Genomic DNA, 20,375 nt, shown 5'->3' with positions numbered 1-20,375 from the left:
GTGTGCGGTGGAAAGGTGAGCAAAGACTCATCCATCAGAGGAGAAGGGCTTTAATCAACTGACAATAGTGTAATGCAGTAGTTTAAAAAAAGAAAATAGATGCACTGCTTTGTGATGAACCCATCATTAAATTCATCTTACTCTGGTACCAAATCTCCCTGCTGCTCTTCCATAAGGAAAACATCGGATTTCTGCTCACTTGCAGCATCATCAGTCTTATTTGTTGATTTAGATTCTTGGCTTTTTGTGACAGGAGCTGTCTCTCTCTCTCGTGTGTACAGACCTGAATGCTACTCTGTAAAAAATAGATCGAACTTCTAATCTGTCTGTCTATCCCAAGTTCCTTGCCTATTTGTCTAGTTTAGGCTACTGAGTTCTTTCTTCCTCTCCCTGCTCTCCTGCACAGGGGGCACAGCCTTACAGAGAAGTAACTGTTTCCCGCAGGAAGAAGTCTGTTCCGCATCCTACGCATTTGTCCGCGCCTCCCCAAGCCTTGCTCTCCTCTTCCTCTCCCCTCCTCCTGCAGCCCAGTATTCGCCCGCAAATTAAGCCAAGGAAGCAAAGCCCCCTGATCCCACAGGCTGGTTTCCAGCCCTACTCTTGGCAAACGTGGGGACTGAGAGCTGGTTTGTGTGACGCTATTCCTGTCCCCCCCTCCCACCACCACCCCCTCCCTGGGCTTCGCTGGAGGAAGGACACGAGCCTGACACACCGCAGACCGTTTGCTTACTGTGGCAAAGCCCAGGATTTGCAGACGGGAGCTGGTGATTGACAGGTTAGCCCCAGTTCCCCAGGGCTGGTTTCACTGGTCCCACTGTTATGGTCCCAGATTCCCCACATACCACGCCGCTGTGAGTCTCTTTATAGCTTCCCATCCCCTTCGCCGAGCAATGAAGCCATTGTGGAGGGGATGGGGGCCAGCAGGGCTGGACATCCTCCCCCTCCCCACCTTCATGCAATATTTTCTTCTGGTCCTTCTTGCTTGTCCCTCTCCTCTTGGTGCCCCCCCGCAGCACTTCACACGTGTCAGGGGCTGGCCCCATGCCTCCCCGAGGAAGGGCAGGTTAATACCTCTGGGCCAAGGCTCTCGCTTGCCACTCTGCATCCAGCCTCCGGCTCCTTCGCAGCCATGGACAGGATTTTCTCTGCCTTGCTGCTCTCTTTGCTGCTTCTTCTCCAGAGCTATGGAGTTTGTGGGACACCTCCACAGCCGAGAGGTAAGCGGGGAGCTCAGCAGCGGGATGCACAGCGTCGGTCCTCTACCTCCTTGCCACCAGCCTGCTTTGGGACTGGGAAGGAGATGGAGGAAGAATAAATACCCAACATCACTCAGGGAAGCAAAGGAGCTTTCTCAAATATTTTCCCAAGGCAGCAAAACCTGGAGATATGTTTGCTTCTGCCCGTTACATTGCTTTAGAGAAATAGTGGGAGGTCTGTACAGAGGCACAGCAAAGGTGGCATCAGCTCAGCCCTAGTCCCCAGCGCAGCAGCAGCCTCGGGGCTCGCTGCTTTTGGCTGGGGGAGGCCCAGGCAGGAGAAGGGCTCTCCTCTGCCTTCCATACCTGCTCCTCCTCTCTGCAGCTCTGCAGTGGGCTGGTTTTGCCGGGCACTCAAGGAGGAGTTGGCCAGACACCCCAAGCTCTGGTTAACCTCACCGAGCAGGAAGGTCTGGGCCTTTCCTAGGTTTTTTTCTTCATCTGTTCCTGAGCAAAATCCTGCTCTGTTTGTCTTTCCAAGTGGGGTGTAGAGCAGGCAGATGGGAGATGAGATGCCTCCTCTTTAGGCTGCACGGCCTCTAACTCCTAGTCTGCAACCAGTGTCAGCAAGTACTGAACGCAAAGGGAAGGGCTGGGGGGTCTGGTAGTGAGGAAGCATCTCTCCTCTGCCAGGGGCAGGATGCTGCTGGGGACTCCGGCCAACCTGGGGAACTCACTGCAGGAGAGGTTGCCAAGGCAAAAGTTACTGCCGGGTTTTAAAAAATGTTTGAATGATCTTATGATGACGCACAATGCATACACCTGGGCAGACTGACAGCTGTAAAACAGGCGTGACAGTGACTGCAGAGTTAGCTGTTGGGTATGAAGGGGAGTTTTCTGATATACTGACCAGCTTCTCCTTAGTAATTTGGAAATGGAGAGTTACCTTTGCTGCAGAACAACTGACCACTACCGACGTCAGGAAACTAAACAGACTAGTCGTTCAACTCAGCCCTACTGTGAGAAATCGCTACTTCTAAAATAAACACCTTTTAATTCTGAGTTACTAGGCAGGTTTCCTGTTCTACTAATGAATATGGCAAAGATGCTCTAAGAGATATTTTCTGCTAAATCAGTGCATGAAGTTCAGCTATTCCTGAAAAACTTCAAGAGTGGACATTTTTAAAAGTAGAGGAGGATTTTATTTCTGGTTTAATTCAACTTTAAAATAAACTATGCTGAGTCAAGATGACACTCAGAGCAAGTGTACCTGACTGTCACCTTCTGGAGATAACCAAGGCCTGTCCTGCAGACCCTGATGTGTGCACAGTGGCTATGACCAGACAGGCTGAAATCCCAAAGCTCCCATCTGATATCTCTTTGTTGCCCTGAAATATACTTCACTCTCATAGAAAGAGGTTAAAAATGTTATTTAGGGCAAAATCACAGAGCTTCCATGCAAAAAAAGAAATTGTACCTCAAAACTTCTATTAGATCCAACCATTCCCAGGGAAAAAAAAATAACTTTTCTTCTTCCTTGGTTTGTCACTAAAACCAAACGTGATTCATTAGCTATAGTGGCAAAGGGGAATCTGTGCCTTATATCTGGAGGAACTGATTGCGAGACTTTGAGTCTCACTCTGTACCTTCATTTCTCACCTGTAAAATGGGCATAACCAACCCCTGGTAAAGGGATTTGCAATACTGTAGGTGGACTGCCAGCTGAGTTTTTCCTTCCTCCTCATTGAATTATGGTGGCAAAGCAAAAGTCACCCACATGGGATAAAGGTTCTATTGCATTTTAGTGGAAACTAGAGCATCTGACAAAGTAACCACTGCCTGCTTCCCTTCTACACACAGCATCTTTCAGAGAGACCTTTCTGGATGCCAGAAGCAAATTCAGCATTAGTGTCTCTCAGGAAACTAGACAGATTATATTCTTTATGGATACATCACAGGATATTTATTTTCATCTGTCGGAAAGACGGAAAGCTCCATTAGACTTCACACTGAGGACTAGCTATAATATTTATGTCATAATTTGGAACAGATTTGTTGGCCCAAAAGCTCACATTTTAAAATCTGTCCACAGAAATCGCCTTTATAAATATAGCCTATATCGTCCCTCTCTGCAGAAATCAAATATTAACAGAGCACTTGATGCCCCTATAGATACAGGCTAAATGATAGGAAAAAATTAAAAGAACAGAATGTTATAGATCTGGCGGGGAGAATGGGACAATTCATTTAGAAAATTGTAAAAAATATAAGTCCTTTTTATGTTTTGCCACAGTTGAAAATTAGGACGGAAACCAGCATGAAAATGAGAAATTTTTTAAAAAAACCCACCCAGCTCTGCCTTGCTAATGCTTCCTGTTTATACCATTTACTTTTTACAGTGGATATTCACATCTTACTATGGGGTTGTAGAGATTAACTATCATCAATTACATGGTTCTACATCTCTCTATTGTATCCTCCCTCACCAGCTCACAGAAATAAAACAGCGCTGGTCTTTGCTGTGTTACAGTATTTCATTATTAGTGCCAATAGCTGAAAAACATGAGACTGGTTCACATTATGCTGGTTAGTTAATCTGGGTGTCTTGATTCACGACTAAATCCAAACTGCTGAGTTTCATGCCTGCTTCTGGTCATGCATGACAAAGATACAATCTCACTAATTAATATCGATATGGATTTCTTATCCATGTCTGAAACGCGATAACCCCTTTTGAGACTTCTTTTGGTGCAGAAGTGCATGCATAGGCTTCAGTTCACAGTTTTATTCCTACCTCCGTGCTGCCATAAGTGAATTAAGTTTCTTGTAGACATTAGCAATAGCCTGGGGTTACTAGTGGGTAACCTGCTCCTACAAGTGCAGCGCTGGAATCTCATCAGCTCGCTCCTTCAGAAGTACATGTTGTCAACTGTGCTTTTCTTACACTTTCCTTTGAAAGGAAAAAGAACATTTAGAAATATTAGGTTAAAGTGATCTCACTGGGCCTCTCTGAGACAGGCAGAGAAACTCTTGAAGCTTGCAGGTCCTCTAGCCTCAGCTGCTGCTCCAAGATGACCATTCTTTCCCTCCTAGTCTACTGTTCTCGTCTTTTTCTTTTATTTTTCTCCTCCCTCCTTATCCTTTCCAGGCACGCTGTGTAGAACCAAACCCACAGACTTGGTGTTCATCATCGACAGCTCTCGAAGCGTGCGCCCACAGGAGTTTGAGAAAGTCAAAGTCTTCATGTCCCGGGTAATCGAGGGGCTGGACGTGGGCCCCAACTCCACCCGGGTGGGTGTGATCAATTATGCCAGTGCCGTCAAGAATGAGTTCTCCCTCAAGACCTACCCAACCAAAGCTGGGCTCCTGCAAGCGGTCCAGAGGATAGAACCGCTCTCCACTGGGACTATGACTGGTCTGGCTATCCAGTTTGCCATTAGTCGGGCTTTTAGTGACTCAGAAGGGGCCAGGGTGAGGTCTCCCAATTTTAATAAGGTAAGCAAATTATCCATTTCTTGGATGCTCCTTCTTTCATGTGGCTCATCATGGAGTGGTTGGAAAAATCAGAAAAGGAGGAAACGTAATTTTCTCTGTGCTTTGAGTGTCTGGGGACAAGTCAGGGTTAATTGTCAAAGGTGGAAACCTCCCAACTCTTCTTGAAAACAAAGCTCAACTTTCTTTTGGGCAGAGCTGGCCAAAAGTTGTCAGGGTAAATTTAATCCAGCTTCCCTAGCTCTCCTCTCTGTCTGGAGTGTCTGTCAACATACTACCAGGAGATGATGACTTCAGCCAGGTTTGCTGGGCATGAACAATGTTCATCTTCCCAAAATACTGTAACAAAAATTCTTCAGAATCCACCATAGTAAGAGGCGAGGCAACCTTCTGAAAGTTTCCTTTGAAATGGCCCCTTTCAGTTGCAGATATAAAGCAAAGTGCTGTTTCAGTGTCCTTCACTGCTCTTCCAGTTTTTCAGAGGCTGGCTGATGGCCCTGATGTTCTCCATTCTGGGTATTCTCTTCAGGTACACAGACTTCATTGACCATTTAGCATTTAAGGCTGTTCTATAAGATCAGCTTAATTGTACACGTGGTTGCAATGGGCATCGCTGCTCCTGACCCATGTTCCCTGTTCAGAAAGCTCAGTCTTTAAAAAATTATTCCCCAGGTACCTCATTCAACCCTTTGGATTTGACCATGAGTGTAACCAAACCTCAGCCCTGTGACCATCATCAGGAAAACTCTCTTCTGAGCATGTGACAAATGTATGTTCTTGACAATTCTCACTCATTCAACGGAACTACTCCAAAGAGATTAAGTGTGGATTTGGCCTTTAGCTCAAATCTTCTATATTCTGCAGATTCAAGCAACTGCCTGTTGCTGCCGGGGTGTGTTTTACTTTTCCTCACTTTCCCAGCACCAATAACCCTGCTGCAGGGCCACAGAAGAGGCAGCGGTGATCCATGCTGTCTACTCCCACCGCTCTCACACTGAGCACACACTGATCCCACACTGAGCACAACCCTGACACAGCTCCAGCGACACTCACAGTCCTCAGATCTCCGAGCTGGACAGACATCCTCACCCAATAGATGGAGGAAATAAAGGACCAGGAAACCTATGGCCAGTCATTGCACCTAGAGTGGTACCTGGGTTACAAATGAAGGGTCCTAAAGGAGGGGTCTGATTTCCAGTCTTGTTGTGTGAAGGCAGATCCCATTGATTTCACTGGTTTTCTTATTATTTACCTTTCAAATAGAACAAATAATGCGATCTTTTTAGATCAATTTTCCTCTGGGACCACTACCCAATCCATTCACAATCCTCAGACATCTCACCATTTTTCTTTATTTTCTCCTGTCTTTATTTAATTCCCCAATGTCTATTTTAAGAAAAGGTGACCACGTTTAGGTCAAGACTGGGACACAGTCCTGATTTATACAATACTCTTATAATACTTTCAGTATTAGTCTCTATTTTTTTTTCTTAATACAGCCTGACACCTTACACGTCACGTTGACCATTACTGTATATTGAAGAGACATTTTCACTGAGCCATTTATGAAAATGCCTGCATCTTTAGCTAACTAATCTCTTCCACACCATTTAAGAAACCTCTTTTCCTCATGCACTATTTTCCTGCTCTTGTCTACTCTGCAGCTGGGCTGCCAGACAACTTACCCAACATGCTCTTGCAGTCCTTGTGGTTTCCTGTCTTCTCAATATGCATGAGAGCTGCTATGCCCTGCTAATTTACACAGAATCACAGAATCAACCAGGTTGGAAGAGACCTCTGGGATCACCGACTCCAACCATTGCCCTGACACCACCATGGCAACTAGACCATGGCACTAAGTGCCATGTCCATTCTTTTCTTAAACACCTCCAGAGATGGTGACTCCACCACCTCCCTGGGCAGCCCCTTCTGATGTCTAATGACCCTTTTCTGAGAAGAAATTCTTCCTAATGTCCAACCTGAACCTCCCCTGGCGAAGCTTGAGGCTGTGTCCTCTTGTCCTATCGCTAGTTGCCTGGGACAAGAGGCCGACTCCCACTTCACTACAACCGCCAAACAAGCCTTTAGTTTAAATATTCAAACCTTCAAAAAAAAATCAAATTTATTTAGTGGCTTACTGCAGTAGCACGGCTAAAGTATTAACATTTCTGGGGACAGCGGTACAAAGAACCCTAAAGTTGCTTTGTCTCCCTGAAACCTTATTCCCTGGACATCTAAAAAAGCAGAATAGTAGTGGTCTTTTTCATGGTTTATCTCAGGCATTAAAAAAGAAGAAAAATAAAATCACTACAGGCTTTTACCTTTTTCCTTCCACTTTGGATCTGGTCAAAGAGATAGAATCACAGAAAGGCTGAGGTTGGGAGGGACCTCTGGAGGTCATATTGACCACCCCCCTCCCTCCCTGCTCAAGCAGGGCCACCTAGAGATGGTTGCCCAAGACCATGTCCAGGTGGCTTTTCAATACCTCCAAGGTGGGAGACTCCACAACCATTTGCGTTTCTTGGTTCTTTTTGGTTTTTTCCACAATGCCTGGAAGTCCAGCAAACTTTTCCTTCTGTGACCCTTATGCTACTCCAGGTGGCCCCATCATCTGCCTGGGAGGATGAACAGGTCACACAGTAATTTAGGGAGGTGAAGCTTCCAGAAACATTGGACATGGTCCCTGCTCATTCACACAGCAGAAATCCAGCAAGACCTTGTGAAAATCTGTGCTATGATTGTCAACCATGTGGGACACTGGTCAAAACATCACAAGATCATTCAGTCTTGCTGTGCTCTGTGTGGCAAATGTCACCTCAGGACAGGGAAAAGCACTATCTGTTTCTGTAGGAGCTCAGAGTAAAGTCTGTTTATACCTTTATCAAAAGCTACATGAGTGCCCAATTACTTTTATCTTTCTTTAGAAAGAACAACAAATAGATTGTCAAATTGCTGAGAAAATCAAGGGCTTATTCAGCTTTCTGCCCAATTCCCCTTCCAGTGCTGCCACAACATTCACGTTATACACTGCATAATGAGACATAGCTACCTCATTAGCTGCTGGATTGCTTACACATGGCAGTCCTGAAATATGAATACCTAGGGATGCCCGTGAATACTCTGGTGTCTTAGTTAACTAGGAACAAACTGTGTCATGAGAACATGGGGTATTTCTACATGACAGAAGTAACACAAGAAGGATCCAGAAAGTTAGGAATTCACAGGAAAATGAAAGGTGATGGTTAAAATTCGTTTTGACCTTGAAAAGCAAAAGTTTCTGAGTTTCCTTAGGGCAAAACTGGAGATCCTGTTCAGCTATTTGAGACAGCAAAAGCATTCACCCTTTCTTAATTCATTTTCTTTCTTCACATGGCTACCTGCTGGGTCCAGCACAAGCCCTCCAGTGCAGAGCAGTGTCAGACTCTCCAGGCTGTAGCGGTTGCTCCTTTCTTCCAACCTGTCTCTTGCTCTTTACCAAACAAGGCACATACCAGGACTCTCAGCTATTTAAATGAAACAAGGTCATAACACAGAGAATTACAGAGATCCTGTGACTGCAAATAATTTGGAGGTAGGTTTGAAAAAAAAAGGACATTGTTTTGTTTCATGCTGGAACTCACTGCCTCAGGCTGACAGGGAGGGTGAATGCCTAGAAGTGGAATCCTAGGAAAAAAAATAGGATTTCCTGATTATCAAGGTAACTACATATGATAGCAAGATCACTTCATACTTATTCTATTTCTTATACTCTTTCTGTAAGCAGCTGGTCATGGTCATGGTCACAGACAGGCTCCCTGGCTGGTTGGTGCTTAGTCTGACTCACTGTTACATTCATTTTAGCCACGGGTTCACTGATTAATTCCCGATGTCTGATCCGGACTCTATGTACCTGCAAGTTTTGTTCTCTCCAGCAGCACGCCAGAAGCAACACGAATTTTGAGTGCTCTATAGTAGATTTTCACACAGATCCATTATGAAGATCTTTCCCGTCAGATCCAGATGTGGATGCTGCTACCAGACACCTCCTGGGTCATATCTGGGATTCAGGCTTATGTGAGGATGCCACCCTGATCGCGAAGAACCAAAGGAGCTGATTAAACTTGGAGAATCACTTTATTTAGACAGAGAAATGCCAGGAGGACATGCAACCCCTCCATCCTGGGACAAACACTGAGAGAAAGATACGCAGCTACTGACAGAAACCTGTTCATAGCGTGGTGTTGCTCGCAGAAGCTACTTGATAATATATCTTGTTTCCTGTCAGGTTGGCTTTTGATAAGCTCTAATTGGCAGCCCCCATGTCAGAGCTGCTGCGTGTGTGCAGAAAGCAGAGCTGCTGAGCCTGCTGCTGAGCAGCTGAGCCGAGGGCTCTCTCTCCTGGCAGAAGGCACAACTGCATGGCTGGCTCTGCACCCTGCCTTGGCTGCTGGTCCAGAAACCACCTGACAGCTCCTTTGGTCAGTTTTTGATTTTTGTGTTCATTCCCCTTTACAACACACACTGACATCTGCCACAGGTGACACTTTTCCTTATTCTGGCCATGAGCAGAAGAGAAATATTTGCATTTATTTTTTTGTTTCCCCTTTGGAAGCAGCCAGTTACAGAATTCTGATGCCACCAGGAATTTTTCATTTTGTAGCCCTTAGGAAGTGCAGATAAACACCTGAGCTTACAGACCTTCTCCAGGTTGAAAAGCTCTACATTTTCCCAGGTTCACCCATCTTTTTCATAGAAGGAAAGCTCTGAAAGGGGCAGCAGGTTACTTTAGTATCGCCGTATTACTCTGGGGCAGATGACTGCAGCAGTCAGCCATCCCTCGGCTGAAGGGTGGGCAGAGGGGGAAGAAGTCACTTCATCTGCATGGCCAAGGCCCCCTGGACACATGGGGCAGGGAATCCCACTCCTGACCTTACCCAAGATGACTTTTCTCCTGCCTGAATATGTAAAACAGCCATCACACTGTCCTAACTGAGCAGCTGGTGGGTCTGATTTTGTCTTCAGAAAGGTGGGAAGCAAATATGGCATAGAGGAGAATAGCAAATACTGCCTTAATGACCAGATGATAGCTCGTTCAAACTCACTGTTCCTGCCAGATAGGGTTTTTTTTCTGCCTTTTTCATTTGATGTTTCTTTACTTTATATATTACTGAGGGTATTTGCCTGTGATGTGGAGCTTTTTTCTGCTTAGCAGCTCACCTGCTTCTGCTGATTATATTTCTCCATACTGCATTACATCCCAATCATTTGCTTCGGAATTGACAGTGGTGTCACAATAAAATAGTTGTTAAGGAAAAGAGGCAGGAGCAGATGAATTGGCAATGAACAAAAAAATAAGGGTTTGTGACAATGATGTCACTTATCAGAAGAAAAATAAAGAGGAAAATGGACAACCTTGCAACAGGAGAAGGACTCTTGGAGGCTTTCCACTGGTTCAGGGCTCCAACTAATCCAGGGTGAAATCCAGTTCCCACTTAAACCAGCTGTCATTTTAATGTTCATGTTAGTAGGGGTAGGATTTCACCTCTGCTATTTATTTTGGAACAGGGAATCAGAAACCATGGCAGGCACTGACACACACCGTGACCTTAGGCTGATCTCTTCCCCTCTCTCTCCTTCAGCTTTCTCCATGTATAATATGGGGAACAATCTTCATCTCATGATGTTTCCATGACGTTTCCTGAGATTTCTTAAAGTCCCATACTGAGCTAGAGTTGTCCTTAGTGTCAGCTGGGGGTTCATGAAGATAGAGTTTGGCTTAAGCATTAGTTTGCGTATGAAGAACGTAACCTTTACTTTGGTTTCCTTAGGGGCCAGAGGCACCAGTTGTCCCTTAATTAAGTCAGGTCCTTGGCAGTTTAACCTTTCCAGCTCAGAAACAAACAAATCCCACATAAAAGAATGGCTTGTGTCATCTCAGGAAGAATAGGAAGAGGACATGTGAAAATTTCTTTACTAACCCAGCCTGTCCCACAAGAAGTAGGGATATTAATGCCCATTCAAGCATACACCTTGCCTCTGCCCTCCTCTGCGTAGGTGGCGATCATTGTGACCGATGGACGTCCCCAGGATGGCGTGCAGGATGTCTCAGCAAGGGCCAGAGCAGCTGGCATCGAGATCTTTGCCATCGGGGTTGGCCGGGTGGACATGCACACACTGCGGCAAATTGCTAGCGAGCCCCTGGATGATCACGTGGACTATGTGGAGAGCTACAGTGTTATAGAGAAGCTGACCCACAAGTTTCAAGAAGCTTTCTGTGGTAAGTTCTTGCCACAGCCCCAGTTTTCTAGCCAAGAGGTACAAGTGGCTGCCAGCAAGCTTTTCATATGGAAGTTGTATGTGTGATCATCCTTCATCCATCTGCTTCCTTCCAAGGACTTGGGTCTGCAGCAGCATGAAGCAGTATGGAAGACAGATGCTCTCTGAAGTTGCCTTTCAAGAATTTCAGGGTTTGTTTATGGAATTTCAGGTTTTAGTTAAAGAAGTCTCCAGACTTCATCGGCACGGAAGAGTTTGTAAATACGTACTCCTTGGGGGATTGAAAAAGAACCTGGAAAACGTGATTGCGATATAGCTAAAATCACTGTCCTTAAGTTTAAGCCTATATCTGGGCAGTTCTGGGAATCTATCTTGTGATTTCCCCCACCAGGACTGTCTTCTGAATTCCCAGTTGAGCAAGGGCTGGTTTCACTTCCCTGCTAGAGGCTGAACCGCCTTTGCCTGACTGTGCTGTTGTTTTTGCAAGCCTTGTGAGGCACAAAACTCTCCTGGCTGGTGCAGTATCTAATGCCTTTTTGCATAGCTTATAAAAAGAGCCTGACTATCCTACAAACGCATACTCACTCCTACACGAACCGGTGAATGGAGTGAGAAAGCTTTATTACTTTCAAACGTACCCACAAGACTGTAGGAGGTGGTCTATAAATATCCATTTTATGTGTCAGCAAGAGAGGTTTGGGGCTTTCACACGCCCATCCAGTCAAAGCACAGACGTGTGGCAACACTTTTTAAAAGGTGCGATACACCATAGTGCCTATGGCAAGGCATTGCAAACACGTAAAACTCTCTGAGACCAATTTCTTCAAGAGGTGTAAAAATTTCATGATTCAACTTTCAGGCTGAGAATGATGGGGGTGAGCAGCTTTTTGTCAAGAAAAATTTCCTTCTCTGTAGGAAGGAGGAAAATTTTTAATATAAAGTGAGTCATGTATTATAATCAGGTGTCACTGCACCAAAAGCTCATGAAAGAGGGGAACAAAAACTTCATACTAAAGGGGAGATAGATAGCAACAAAATTTGAGAAGATGGAATCCAGGCCATGAATATTTTGGGGAGTTTGTGTTGGCTGCCCTGGAGTCAGGAGTCAGCCAGAGACAGAGAGGCCTGACAATGTGTTTTGAAGTTCCAGCATTGATGTCATTTAAAAAGAAAGAGAGAAAAAAAATCCTTCCTGTGCCTTGCTTTTCAAATTCGTAACATGCAGATGACAAAGTTCTCCCCATGGTTTTACCCTCAGAGATGCATCTGAGGGAAGAGCTGTGCTAAGGATTATTATAGCTAACAGAGGAGAGCACCATATTAACTGCCAAGTGGGCTGTTATCGTGCTATGCAAGCAGCTGCACAAAACCGTCCTTGGAGATGTACCCAAACACCACCTGCTATCGCGAAGCACGATTTGTGGGTACGGACAGTGGGAAGAACTGTGCAGCACTGTCCAAGCCGTTTCCCATAATGCTCAACAAACACATGGGGAAAAGGGAGTCCCTTGGCTATCCAACCACTGGTTAGACTAATAACATCTCTGTAAGCTTCAGAGAACTCAACCCAAGAGCCCAATGTTACAGCCATCTGCATGGTTAGTGATATTCCTAAAGATATGAGCTACATATATGCTGGAAAGATCTACCAGTGCTGGCACAATATGCAGACACGTGAATCGGGAAGGAAGGGAGAAGTACAAAATATATGCAGAGCAGATGAAGAGATTTGAAATAATTAATAGAAGCTCCTTAACTTTGAAGGACTTTGTGCCGTCTCCCATTGTTTTGATAGAACTCAATGCTCAGTTTTCTGCACAGATTCCCCTAGTATTTGTGCTTCAACCACGTCTGTTTACTTTTGAGTTTGTTTTCCATCATCATTGCTGTAGCTGTGACAATGTTGTCAGTCACTGAACGCTGCTGGCTTAGATTGCTGCAATTCAGCTTCTGTTTGCTCAGCATCTCAGGAGTCAGATCCAGGTTAAGATCAACAGGCAGAAATGTTTGTAGAGAGCAAATCTGAAAGCTGCTCGTGCGAGGATAGCTCTGAAGTGAATTCCAAGTATGTTCACACATGAATCCCATCCAGGAAAGACAACTGTACATGGGGCTGAACTCCACTAATCATAATTGTACTACAGAGCTGGAAAAAATGGATATTGGCCAGCCCAGATGCTAGGTTGGAAACGAAATCTCATCCAGTAGCCTTGGAGAGTGAAGTATATTGTGATATTCTCAATGGACAGACGGTTTTTGCCCTCAGTATGGGGACTATTTCTAGTCTTGTCTGTGCCTTGGAGTCAGGAGACTTGTGAAAATTTCTCCTTGCCTCTTCTATCTCAGTCACTATCCCAGAGTAATGACCTTTGTTGCTTTGTCTTGCTGCAGAGAAGGTTTAGTTGTTACTGAGTGTATGGGAAAAATATCATGCTTTGTGGATGGGCCAAGTAGGCTCTGCGCTGAGAAGCCTTGGCATGGTCTCTGATTTTAATCTGCACCTTTGCTTACAGTGGTGTCAGACCTGTGTGCCACTGGAGACCATGACTGCGAGCAGATCTGTATCAGCACCCCAGGAGCGTACAAGTGTGCTTGTAAAGAGGGTTTCACACTGAACAATGATGGGAAGACCTGCAGCGGTATGTAATGATTTTCATTTGCACTGAGCCCAGCTGTGATCTGCAGTGGTATGGTGGGGATTGGATTGAGACTGGGTAGATGTGTTCTGTTCACAAAAGGCAGAAAATGAAACCACTCATTTATAACCAGGAATTATTCTGAAAATGTCAGTGTGAAGTGTTGTTGAGTATTGATTGATTAAACCTATTTCATCAGCGATAAAATGAAACTAGGGTTGTATTTTCCTACATAATTAATTGAGGTCTTAGTTGCTGTCTTCTTTCACCCTCTTCTCGTATTTTGCTTCAGCTTGCAGTGGTGGGTCAGGATCTGCCCTGGATCTTGTTTTCCTGATTGATGGCTCCAAGAGTGTGCGGCCTGAGAACTTCGAGCTGGTGAAGAAATTCATTAACCAAATTGTGGACTCTCTGGAGGTATCGGAGAAACAGGCCCAGGTTGGCCTGGTTCAGTACTCCAGTTCTGTCAGACAGGAGTTCCCACTGGGGCAGTTCAAGAACAAGAAGGACATCAAAGCAGCAGTCAAGAAAATGGCCTACATGGAGAAAGGAACAATGACAGGCCAAGCTCTGAAGTACCTCATTGACAGTTCCTTTTCCATTATCAATGGAGCTAGGCCTGGGGTCCCCAAGGTGGGCATAGTCTTCACTGATGGACGGTCACAAGATTACATCACTGATGCTGCTAAGAAAGCCAAAGACTTAGGTAGGTCTCCCTTGTTTCTCCCTTGGACCAGGTACTGCATCTAGTATCAACCTAGGTATGACTCTTTTCCTGAAGATGTCTCTTACCTAGGGTAGAAACGGGTTACTATAGAGTGACTTTGTCGAGATGTTGCCTGACTATCCCTGCATGCTCACAAAGAACGTGGAGTAACTCTGGCTGGGGTTCAGATGAATCTCGGATTGCCAGCAGCTGGTTTTTGCTCCCACAGCCCCTCCTTGTCTTTGATCTAAGTCTGCTGAAGGTGTCTCCGCTGGGAGGGATGGAGTTTCACACAGTTGGTATGGGATGCACACTGATCTAGCATGCTTCAAACAAATGTAAAGGAAACCGCAGGTGGAAGCTGAGGATTTGTCTGATATTGGTAATGGAAGTCAGGTCAGCATCAGTGGCACTCACAGTGGGGCAAAGATGACCAACAGAGAGCCCCTTAGAGAATAATGGGAGTTGTAGGGCCAAGCGTGGCTTGGCCATATCAGCTTGGAAAAGAAAAAGAAGAAATAAAACAATAAACAAAGCAGAAACAATAAACAAAGCAGAAACACAGATTAAGGGAGTTACTGTGGACTCCCTGTCCAAATCCCAGACACACTAATAAGAAACTTTCTTCGTCTTCTACTGGAATATTAAAAGTGCACAGTGGCTACATATTGATAAATTTATATGACTGAACACCACGATGTATAAATATCTTGAGATCTGCCCCTTTGCTGACCTGCTGAACAAGTTCCCTGTCTCCTGACATCTCTGTGTTAAATGGATGCAGCCCATGTGAATACGCTCATGAATTGCTAAATCCTTTACTTCCTTTTAACTTCAGTCTCTACCACTAGATGGGACTAAGGGCTAGCATATAATAATAAAGGTCAGGTACGAGCTCATGAAAAGCTGATGTTTACAAAACAAGTTGACATGTTACATGGCTATTCCGCTCTTATAAAACAAAAGGTCATTATAAACTGTATCCATAGAATTTGTTCCTCTGTGATGATAAAACTTTACACCTTGTTTCTCCCTCCTCTCTTGTCCCTACACAGAAATCTCCAACATCTGCTCATAAGTGATTTCACTGGGATAAATAACAAGGTGTTATAACTCCAAACATGTTCCTTGAGTTGAACTTTGAAAAAAAAAAAACCAAATATTGGACACATCCAGAGGCAGAAAGAAAAGGGGAGGAGGGGAAAGCATTACCAGTGTCTAGACATGGACAAGTAGAGACAAATATTTTGAAACGGGTTAACTGGTATCGCCACTCAAGTCAACGCGAAAACTGCAGTTCAAAAATAGAAACCGGTTTAAGCCAAAGGTTTTAATCAATCTCTTGGCGGTGAGGCATAGCACCTGGACATGTTCTTAACTCACAATATGGGTTGCTCTTGACAGACTATATGAGTTTCAATTTTAGAAAGAGATTCAGCTACTGTTTTGCTGAACCACAGGTCTTCATTGCACAGGGGACTTTGCCACTATATAGGCTGATTGATTAATAGTGGCTGCAGGCTATTGAGAACTTCCACTGTTTCCTTTTGCTGTGTTATTGCTTCCCTGTTAGCTGGATGCATGATCCTGTCAGGGTGTTATGATTATCCATCCTTTCTTGTATCTCCAGAACATTGTTCTTGTGGCAATAGTGGTCATTGGATAATTCTAATAAGACTTTGCCTGCAAAAATATTTTGGAACCTTGGTTGACCTGGTTGAAATAAGTCTATAAGAGTAGAGGGTAAGGGGGTTAATTTCCCTGTTAACATCTGCAGAGCTGTGTGGAGGCCAGGGGTCCACAAGGTGAGCAAGGATGTACAAGCTGACGAGGGGTTGGTACCACAGAAGCAAGATGCTCTGTGGCTGTCCAACTGACAGGCTCCCATTGCTTGCAGGCTTTAGGATGTTTGCTGTGGGAGTTGGCAATGCGGTTGAGGATGAGCTGAGGGAAATTGCTTCAGAACCAGTAGCTGAGCACTACTTCTACACGGCTGACTTCAGAACCATCAGCAAGATTGGGAAGAAGCTGCAAATGAAAATCTGCATTGGTAAGAGTGGGGGATTGGGGAGAGGGGGGATTTAGTCACAGAATTTGAAGGCTGGATGCAGAAGGACAAAAATGCCCTTTCAGAGGGATGTTACAAAGAGGCCTCTGTTCTCACTGTCACATTTGCAGAGTACTTGGAAGGATCATGAGACATCAACATTTTCGGTGTCTACCTGAACCACAGCCACCCCTAGACCTCAGCCATTTCCCCCTCTCACAAACTGCCTTCTCCTTCCCTTTTCCTCCACCTTTCTCCCCTTCTCTGCCTTCCTTTTCAGTAATGATGAATTCAGGCTGTATCAGGTCCTGAGAATAGCCAAAAGTGACGTAAGGAAAGAAGAATTGCTCTTAAAAGAGAAGCTAAACGTTGATTTATTTGGCTTAGTTTGAAGATCATCACAAAAATTGAACATCTCATTTGAAGCTCACTAACTACTGGCTGCTCCTACAGTCAAACAGGCACCCCAGGAGTGACACATTTCAAGTTAAAATAAGCATCCTGTATCTTCCACATGACTTGTAGGTGTCTAAATTTGGGCAACTTGAATGCTAAGTTGCTCACGTTTAGATAGCCTAGTGAAGTAAACGCTGCGAGAGGACTGAATGGGACATAGGCATGACAAGAGGAGATAAAGAATAACATAAAATTTAAAGAATGTTGACCTGTAAATAAGAGAAAGCAAATACATTGAGACTTCAGCATTCAAAAAAAAAGTAAAAATAAATTTTGGAAAAAGTACTTGTTTGGAAAAAAATCAATTTTGGTAAATATCTTAACATTTGAGTTTAAAGGAAAAAAAAAGAAAGGAAATTAAATATTTGTATTTATTTGATTTCCAGTGCCAGCTTGTATTTATCAACAGATGGCCAGCAATCTTCTCTTAATATCCAGCTTTAGTCTACTCATGACTGGTTTAAATCTGTTGTGTTTTTGTGCAAGTGATGTCCTTTCCCTTGAAAAGTCCTTCTCGTATTTACTCCTTCCATTTGCTAGGCAGTTGAGCTGACTCAGTGTGGTTTTGTAAACATTTCCCTTCTTTTCCCAGTCATGTCAGTACCCTTTTTTGCTCCTATTCCAGTTTAGGTTAATTTTTCTTGAAGAACATATGTAAATATTGACATAGATTAGCAAACTGATTAATGCACTGATTCCTCTGCCTGCTCAAGAAATGGAGTACTGAAGCAAAGCTCAAACAAGTCTTGACTCTCAGATGGTAAACAGTGCCTCCAATTTTTATTTCACAAAATAAGAGTATGGCACACCATGGTGACGTTATTGGGAAAACAGAGGTTGTTTTGAGAACTGTATTTGGTCAGATTCAAATTTTGGGGGAAAACTTTAAGCATTGGTAGTAGAGCTCAGTGGGTTTTCAGGAAACGAAATCCAGGAAAGACTTTTTGTGCTCAGAGCCTGGCCAATGTAACAAGAAAATGTGAAATTCTCTAGTTATCTGAGGTTAAAGCCAGAAGTGATCAGTCAGATAATTAGGAGGAATGACATTTTGATTTCCTTCTTTGTTTCACTTGTCTCAGTGATTTTGATTTAATTATTTTTTTTGTGCCACTTAACTCATCTTGATATTCTGATTCACAGAGGAAGATCCATGTGAATGTAAATCTATTGTGAAGTTCCAGACAAAAGTAGAAGACCTCATAAATTCATTGCAGCAGAAATATATCCTTCGGAAGTTGTCTTTGTTCAGAACTCAGTGGGTTGGGTTGTGCTTTCTGGAGGGACTAGTGGGGAACGTCTATACATGGGGGAAGGAGGTTGGGTAGGTGTTCAGGAAACTGGGAAACAAGATACTTGGGTTATGAATGTGTATAACAAGAAGAGTCCGTGCACCAGAGTGAATAGCTACTGGTCATTGCCCAGGGAGGTGGTGGAGTCACCATCTCTGGATGTGTTTGAGAAAAGACTGGACACGGCACTTAGTGCCATGGTCTAGTTGACATGGTGGTGTCAGGGCAATGGTTGGACTCGATGATCCCAGAGGTCTCTTCTAACCTGATTGATTCTGTGATTCTGTAGTCTGAGACAGAATAAGTAGATCAAAAACAACAGAGCCAAAATAGAATATGTCAAACCATTGCAAGACAGCAATGAGCTGTCGGCATCAAGACCTAGGTCCGTTTTTACAAAGATGCTTAAATGATGCCGATGTCACATGTGTGGAAGCATGGGTCATGAATGGGATGATGCTGCTACCTCTGCAAGCTGCTGGTCCTGTGAAGCAGGCTAGAATGTGAGGGCTGAGAGCAGCAGTGGCTAACTGTGAGCAGATGAAACCACTGCTGCACACATGCACGTGATTCACTCAGTCATTAAGGCTCCATGGATGGGATTCTTTTTATGACAGTAAATGTTTACAATGCAAACATTCAAGCTGGCTGCCTAAATTCCTCTGCAGCACTGGAGGGAAAGAGGATCTTCTACAGCAAACCACCTCTGACTGTACAGGTAGTGGTCTGGATAAATTCAGATGGATAGGCCCAATAATCAGATGGGTAGGTCCAAATTCTCCCAGCTGGCTAAAACTCAGTTCTGAGAGGCCAACTCTTATGTAACTGCTCACTGCAAACATCTCCAGTGAGGTGAGTTGGATCCCTTCTGAACTGAGTTTGTGGGATCGCATTCTGCCATGCTGGGTCCTGTCATATTGCACAAAGACCACGAATAAGTGATTGAAAGAGAAACAAGAAAAAGAAAAAAGTTGTGAAAAAGATTCAAACTTCTCATGGGGAGAAGAATTAGTTAAACCTTGGGGGGGGTCACACAGGGCTAGGGAGCTTTTTCATTACCAAGAGTAAGGAGAGAATATAATTTTAAAAGCAATGTTCTAATTTATTCACACATTTCTGTGCTTTGCTCTGTCAGTTGTACAGTATATTTTCTGCTCTTTAACTCTAATTGAGTGAAATCCACAACGTATGTTATGCAAAAGGTCAGAGTAAATCAGTAGTTCTCACCCAGCGTGTTGCTGCTCCCAGGCACACCATGAAAAGCAATTAGCGAAAAGAGCAGAGAATTGCGACACACTATAGAACTGTATAAGAAAAGCACTCTGCTCCACTCTTCATGCAACCCATACTGCTCGAGGTCAGGAATTCTCTGTCAACCACTCAAAACACACTCCAGTCATTCTCACATTTTTTACTCTTCCTTTTGTAGTAAATTTATAGGTGCGTGTGAGTGTGTGTGCATGCATGAACATTGTCTACCTTCAATAAAAGTTCATCAACCTGAACAGTTCTGGCAATGCCAGAGCAGATGATGACAGCGTTCCTCTGCTACCTGCTCCCAGCAAGGCAGCTCCAGTCATTGTCTGTTCTGCAAGCCAAGGGAGGACTTGAGCAATGAATCACTGATGTGCACTGTCATTATTTCCCCTTAACTCTTGCTCACTGGAAGCTGTGGCAAAAAGGATCGAAGCCCTGGAGAACAAGATCATTTAAGATCCCAAAACAACATTATTTCCCTCCTTCCTAATGTAACAAAACTAGAACTCCTTCACTTATAAAGCAGGGCAGTTCAGCCACAGTGCTATGGCCAGCTTGTATTTAATAACGAGTCTAGTCTACCTGCATTTGTTTAAAAGGGAAGAAGTATACCAGTAGAGCAGACATTGTATACTGGGCAGAGCACTGTGTGCCACTGAGAGCTAGACCATACTAATGTTTGCTGCATCGTATAGAGTGCAAATATTAAAAAAACTGGAAAGATTTGGTTTTGATTTAAAGCTTAATATATATATGTGTTAATAAGTACTTGATTACAAGTTCTGTGAATCCTCTCTGTGTTCTTCTGCATCTTTTGTTTCTATGCATGAGATAATTTAATTTAAAAGTCAAAGTGACTTAAAATCAACTCAGATGCTGAGTGTTAAAAACGTCAAAGCCGCTGATGAGCTTCTTACTGTAAGCATGATGCATTTGTCAGTAAGTAGGTGAAATATAGTAATGATTTCTGAGTGTGCGTTGCAGACAAGATAGGATAGGATGCTGCTGCTAGTTGGGTTTATCTACAGCTGCTGTACAACA

The 20,375-nt window shown here is 44.0% G+C and overlaps 1 protein-coding gene across 1 annotated transcript; it reads left to right on the top strand.

The window, feature by feature from the left end:
- The first annotated feature begins 1,129 nt into the window (after window positions 1–1,129).
- MATN1 (matrilin 1) lies at window positions 1,130–19,790 on the top strand. Its single transcript, XM_068417990.1, has 8 exons — window positions 1,130–1,217; window positions 4,345–4,691; window positions 10,722–10,944; window positions 13,457–13,582; window positions 13,872–14,285; window positions 16,183–16,335; window positions 17,929–18,009; window positions 19,741–19,790. Exons 1-8 carry the CDS (start codon window positions 1,130–1,132, stop codon window positions 19,788–19,790), a joined length of 1,482 nt encoding a protein of 493 aa, XP_068274091.1.
- The last annotated feature ends 585 nt before the right edge of the window (window positions 19,791–20,375 follow it).

This window comes from Nyctibius grandis, chromosome 24, assembly GCF_013368605.1.
Source record: "Nyctibius grandis isolate bNycGra1 chromosome 24, bNycGra1.pri, whole genome shotgun sequence".
NCBI classification, from domain to species: Eukaryota; Metazoa; Chordata; class Aves; order Nyctibiiformes; family Nyctibiidae; genus Nyctibius; species Nyctibius grandis.
This window is presented reverse-complemented; position numbering and strand designations above follow the sequence as displayed.